This window comes from Priapulus caudatus, unplaced genomic scaffold (genome assembly GCF_000485595.1).
Source record: "Priapulus caudatus unplaced genomic scaffold, Priapulus_caudatus-5.0.1 Scaffold39, whole genome shotgun sequence".
Classification (NCBI taxonomy): Eukaryota; Metazoa; Priapulida; class Priapulimorpha; order Priapulimorphida; family Priapulidae; genus Priapulus; species Priapulus caudatus.
The window spans coordinates 220972-227803 of record NW_014577100.1 but is presented as its reverse complement, the minus strand read 5'-3'; the positions used below and the strand labels follow the sequence as shown (position 1 = coordinate 227803).

Genomic DNA, 6832 nt, shown 5'->3' with positions numbered 1-6832 from the left:
TCCTCCTCCTCCTCGTCTTCCTCTTGCTTGGTTTGGCGCCCCCTGGCTTTCTTCTTGGGCATGACCTCCTCCTCTTCCATCTCCTCCTCGTCATCGTCAGCGTGTTCCTCTTGCTTGGTTTGGCGCCCCCTGGCTTTCTTCTTGGGCATGACCTCCTCCTCTTCCATCTCCTCCTCGTCATCGTCAGCGTGTTCCTCTTGCTTGGCTTGCCTGCCTCTCGCTTTCTTCTTCGGAAGGACCTCCTCCTCCTCTTCTTCTTCTTCTTCCTCCTCCTCTTTAGCCGATCTTGATTTCACTACCCGGCCGTGTAGTGTCTTCTGTGCCGGTGGTTTCGGGGGGCCTCTCTGCGTGGGCTTGCGTCTGTCCTTCTTCTTCGGCATGACCTCCTGCTCTTCTTCGAACTCGTCATCTGGGTCCTCCTCGATCATGGGCCGCTTCGTGCCTCGAGTTTTCTTTGCGACTGCCTCCTCCTCCTCCTCCTCCTCCTCTTCCTGCTCTTCCTCAGAGTCTCCCTCGGCCTCCTTAGAGGTGGCGGAAGAATTTGTGCCTCTGATTGGACGTCCGGCTTTGTTCTTTTTTATGGACACGTCGTTGTCGTTCGTCTCTTTTGATGTATCCTCGGAAAGGTCATCTAGAAAGACGAGAGATGCAGTGCTTAAATAATTCGATGAGATAATTCGAAATATCTAAAGTATTTCATATTATTTACAGAAACGTATTCGATGAAGTATTTAAATTTTATGATAAAAAGGAAATTTCGATGGACTTACTTGTACTTTTCAGAAGGACGATTCAAAATAATTTTAGACTTGGCTATCAAGAGATGTCTTTAGATTTGGATAGTCATGTAGTTATGGTAATTAGATAGGTATATGTGAGTTTCAATGAGATAAGTAACTAATTATACCATCTTAGGTTTCACTGTACTCAGTATATGCAGTAAGTAGAGCTATAACGGATTTATACAGCAAGCATCCTGAAATTAATTCACCTCTACCTATACCTGTATTACCTTCTTTTGTTTCACCGGCAGGCCCGTCTTTTGCTGCTGGATTAGCTGTATCTTTCTTCTCTGTTTGCAAACAACAGATCGAAAATTAAGTTAGAATGAAAACCACTACGAATGTTAAACGTCTGACTATGATAAATAAAGCTTGGCATCTCATATCAGTCAAGCTGATCCACAACGTTACTTAAAATGGATAAACCTCGCAACAAAAAGCCTATATAGACCTACTGTCAGCATACTTGCAGTGTGCAAACATCATGAAATGTTCTCATTGAGCCAGAGAAGTGCTACAAACATTGGGATTTTCAAAATTGCGTCCGACGCGGTTACGTTACACAGCTAGCAGCAACCCTACGCTAGCGCAAATAATTCCTGGAACGAAAACACTATATTTGTTTCCTGATAAGTAATATAGATAACGATAAAATTTTACAATTTTGTACTGAATAAACATCGAATAATGAATTATAACTCGTTTATCATAGAAAGGAACTGTTAATGAATCGAGCCGATCGCTCCGCTGTGTCCCGGATGTGTAAACATCACTGTGGTGCTACTTTCGTAAGAGAAGTAATTTCGTTTAGATTTTGAGAATATTATGAAAGTAGCAATACAAATGAGTTGTAGTAAATTTTTGCAAAATACGCAAGCTCACAGTAGGTGTATATATATGTATTTAGCTGCGAGGTTTTGCAACTTTAAAGACCTGCAACCCTTCTCGCTCTTCCTCTCGTCGACATATGGAAGCCACCTTACCCTGATCGCTTGGCTTCTTTGTGTCGTATATTTCTGTCTTGATGCTGGCTGGAGATTCGGATCGACTTCCGTTGTTGCTCTGCTTTTCGGCCTCGGTCTCATTGTCACCGGTCTTTGCTGCGTCGGCGACTCCGTTACTGCGAGAGGGAAACACGTTGAGCATCTCGCCGGTTTTCGGGCGATGCCACATGCTCGCAGTTCGCGGTCAACGTTAAGTTTACGTCGTGTCACGTTCGAGTTGTGGTTTAAGCCGAGCACGCGTGAAAAACTTGTGACATTGTGTTGATACGTTAATGCACTAATTAAGCAACATTGACTACGGGGTTTGCAATGGATGTAGCGCAGTATTAACAACAAACTTAAATAAAGCATGTGAGACAAAGCTATACTTATATTATAGGCACACTTCTCAACATAGTTTAGAGGGGGTTTAGGCAGAGGAAGACGTGACACAGACAAGCACTTACCTTTTCCCTTCTTTGACTACCACCTCGTAGACATAGGTGTTCGGAAGAAGGGCGATTCTGTCACCAGACTCTAATTTTTGCGATATCTCTTTCTCCAGAGTGAGCATTTTGGAACTTTCCATGGAGGCAGGCTTGTAGAAGCACGGGTTTACGTGTATCTAAATGTGTGAGGAAAGCCTGGGGTTGATAACTGTTACAGTTGATAGCAAAATCACACAGTGTGGCAATACAACAACAGGTTTTAATGCTAATACCAAATAATGTAACTGTCCTCTTGGGAGGTTTTGTAACACTATAAGAATACTAAATCAGTTTCATACTTGTTAACGTATACATACAATAAGTAATATTTGTAGACACTTGCATGGAATATATTTAATTAAAAAGTGCACTCACTGGAGTTATGGTAAGATCCCCATTAGATGTAACTTCTAAGACAGCATGACCTCTTGACACTCTCTTGTCCATGCACTTAAAAAAGAAGAATGCAACACATCAACAAACATCAACTTACATTTAAATAATAAAATCAGATGCATTGCATTAAATATTTTAATTAGTTAATTATTATTATTATTATATATATATATATACAGGGTGCGAAATTAACGGGAGTCTGGAGTCAAATACTCCCTGATTTGACATATGCAAGAGTCCGTGTGACTCCCTGAAAATCTGGCATATACCTAACTAGTTCATTCTGGAGCACGGCCTCCGGAATTACTGTATTTTTTAAGATAAGTCCAAAGAAATTTGGCAGACGTGCAACTGCATGAATATTAAAATAAGCCGCATGCGTAATTATTGTTCATTATCTTTAATTTTGAACCTCAGACTGCAGACTCCCTCTTTTTGAGGGTAAGGAGTCCGTTGGACTCCCTTGTTCAAAAGTTAATTTCATGCCCTATATATATATATATAAGAAAAATTAAAAGAAATCACATTTAACTATTTTACCATAAAATTATATCAAAAACCTCATTACAATATTTTAATTAATATATACTTTAATTTATCATTCTACCTTGTGTATAATATATATATATATTATATATATATATATATATATAATCAGGAGTTAGAATAATAGGGAAGGAGTGTGACTTCAAATAAACAAGGGAAATTCGTCATTTACTAGCCTTATAATACCTACGATTTACTACGCGTAACTCATCCAACTTGAGCTCAAATCGTACACAGACCATTCGCCTAGCATCGGTGCGAAATCGTTTCCTCAGATGCACAGCAATCCGGAGATACAGACTAAACGTACGACACAATTATCCATTCGTTTGGCCATCAATCCGAAAGTATTCCCCGCGCGAACTTGCAAACAAAAGGCAGCTTACTAACGCACTGTCGCTCACTCGGCGAGGCGGTGTGGCTCGCAGGGAGATTGCGGTGTGGCGTGCGTGCGTGGGGGGGGATACCAACTGTATGCGCGTATGTCCCGGTATGTAGCTGTATCGCCGGGTCAAAGGTTATCTCGCCGAGTGTTGCGTCGATGTCAAATCTCCCAGCGAGCCACACCGCCTCGCCGCAGTGAGCGACAGTGCGTTAGTAGCTGCCTTTTGTTTGCAAGTTCGGCGGGAATAACTTTCGGATTGATGGCCAAAGAATGGATAATCGTGTCGTACGTTTTAGTCTGTATCTCCGGATTGCTGGTGTATACGAGGAAACGATTTTGCACGATGCTAGGCGAATGTACTGTGTACGATTTGAGCTCAAGTTGGATGAGTTACGCGTAATAAATTGTAGGTATTATAAGGCTAGTAAATGACGAATTTCCCTTGTTTATCGAAGTCACACTCCTTCCCTATTATCTACTCCTGATATATAGTTATATATATATATATATATATCTAGTAATTACTACACATAACCCCAATTATATATACTTACTGAAAGAAATGGCCCTCTACCAATAGTCGTCTTCCCATCAGGAAGGTTGACATCACTTATCCCTTTTGGGTCCACACATATTAGTTCATACGACACCGGCATAGCTGCACCTACACCACAGATGAATGAATACATAAGTTAGGTAATATACAATAGATAAGTATATGAAATATTCACCTATACAATTGTGTAGGTTACTGGACGATATCCACGGCAAAAACTCAGTGAGAGCTTACTTAGTATGCCTCTATGCTTGTGCAATCCCCCTGCCCTACTGCCCCCTGATCTTAATACTCCTACTACAAGGTAATCATTGTCTTGGCACCTTGCAATATGACTGGAGACCAATTTTTTTTACTAAACCCAAAACAACACTTGTACTGCCCTAAAAATTACAATTCTACCCCTGCGGCGCCATTATTAAATATATTCACATGCAAATATTGGCGACTTGCATGGCTGCCATCCAGCAACTAACTTAGCATAAATACATAGCAGCTAAAAATACATCTAGTATCTAAGATAAGATTAGAATGCGATTCAGGCAAAAAGCTAGTACAGTTTAACAAAATTAGTTTAGTTTTTGCAGTAACTAACTACTAGTACTAGCACTATTGTTGGAATAATACATATCTGTTTTTCGTCATTGAAATTATAAATATAACACTAATTAATACCTCAACTATGGTTTATTTTACTTTACCAGCCTAACACAGTAGCGCTGAGTGGGTCTATGTCGCCCAGGGTACTGCCGGAACGTACCCTGGGTACCCGTACGGTCCGGTATACCGGAACGTACCCTGGGTACCCGTACGGTCCGGTATACCGGAACGTACCCTGGTACTATCTAATATGCCGGACCGGACCTCGCCTACTCCACTAACGAGTCTAGGGAGTCGCCTACTCCCTAACCCTAACCATATCAGATAGTTACCAGGGTCGTTCCGGTATACCGGACCGTACCCAGGGTACGTTCCGTCAGTACCCTGGGGGACATACCTTAGACCCTATGAGCCACAGTAGCAGCCTATTCAATTTCAAGATGTGTCGTTCAATCAACGAGTTTGTGTACATTTTATTAATTTATATAGCTACACAAACACAATCTCTCACCAACAATGACAACGTATTATTATTTAACGTAAAATTTTGTTTTTTAATTAGTGAAGTAATTTGTGATGAATTGTAATGTTACTTAAGTTCTAGCTGTTAATAAGCCCTCGGGACACAGATAGAAACGGGAACAATTTACAAACGATCGCCGGCGACAGTAGTATACTAGTAGCCCAGTAGTAGTACTACTACTCACTACTAGTACTAGTACTAGTAGTAGTACTAGTAGTAGTACTAGTACTAGTACTAGTAGTAGTACTGAGTAGTAGTACTAGTACTAGTAGTAGTAAGTGCATTTTGTGTTTCTAGTACTAGGCCTACTTGAAGAGTAGGGTACTTCCACAATACCCGAAGCAACTATCACTGCCACATTCACCGTTAGGTGATGTCCCAGATTTTTACACAGTGATCGTATTTTGCAACTATCTTTACTATAAGGAAATTTACCTTATACGTATGCCAGAAATAAGAATTGTCTAACAAGTAAAATTATTTTGCGCACAATAGACTGTTGTTTATTCCGCCATTTTCGCCAGAATTTTATTAAAGAGGGCGCGATGAATCAACAAGAGGACACTAATTGCAAATTGCGAACGAATGAACCACTTTCCTCTAGAAGGGGGGTAGCTGACTAGCTGTGTACACTTGGGTACACACGTGAAAGTGGAGTATATTAAACTAGAGATTTAACTTCTCATAAAATATGTTAGCCACCACCGTTAACCACCAACATGCGTGATAACTGCTTAGTGGTACAAGCTGCACAGTAAGGCAGTCACAGCAGAATATAGGCCCACGTCATATAGATCGTATATATCTTCATATATAGCCTAGGATCGTCATAAGGAAGATATAAGGAAATTCTCAATATCATTAAATTAGGCCTACAGAAATACACGTGTATTCACACATAATAAGTGGCACATAATCTGACAGTTTGTGTTGAATAAATATTTCCAATAATTGTGTTCACAAACATACTTTACGGTTGATAAACTTTTCTGATGGGGAGGGTGAACTGTTAATTGTGGGTACATATTCGTGTTTGGTAACTTTGGTCCACAAAGCTTTAGTGGTACCGTAGCTAAAAATGCTGTTAACTCCACACCCTGATTGCTGTTACTGATGGACAAACGTTCTTGTTCTTCCCACAATCTGTTTGTGGTGGATAAGAATTTCTATAACCTATAGAATCTGTTTGTGGTTGTTAAGAATTTCTGATGGACACACCTGTATGTAGTTTCCGTTCTGATGTAGGCCTAACTGTTCCATGACGTTTACCCCTGCAGTATTATTATGCTATAGGTATAGGTGTCACACAGTGATAAGCAAGGAAGATGGTACATGTTACAATTAAGGCAAGCTATATAGTGTCATCCGATCGAGGTATGCATTTTACGTACATTTATGCTGAAGGGGTCGTTGTCGTATCAGGTACTACAGATATATGTACCCGAGGTACGTATATGTATTACACACGTGTACCAGACCTGTATCTTCTCAGCATATATGTACCCTTTGTTTACATAAACGTACCTGCCTCTAAGATGGAGATCGAATGAAGACGGTCATAGAGGAGGAGTAG

At 40.5% G+C, this 6832-nt stretch overlaps 1 protein-coding gene across 1 annotated transcript in view; it reads right to left on the bottom strand.

Annotated features, from left to right (window-relative positions):
- Positions 1-5791, bottom strand: part of LOC106819494 (ABC transporter F family member 4-like) — a 17479-nt gene extending 11688 nt beyond the window's left edge. Inside the window, exons 1-7 of the mRNA XM_014824118.1 lie at positions 5695-5791; positions 4135-4244; positions 2629-2703; positions 2233-2390; positions 1766-1902; positions 1004-1072; positions 31-631 (exon numbers count right to left, since the gene is read on the bottom strand). Of these exons, the coding sequence (XP_014679604.1) occupies positions 31-631; positions 1004-1072; positions 1766-1902; positions 2233-2390; positions 2629-2703; positions 4135-4236 (1142 nt within the window). The 5' untranslated portion in view covers positions 4237-4244; positions 5695-5791. The remainder of the gene's footprint in view (positions 1-30; positions 632-1003; positions 1073-1765; positions 1903-2232; positions 2391-2628; positions 2704-4134; positions 4245-5694) is intronic.
- Positions 5792-6832: the final 1041 nt, after the last annotated feature.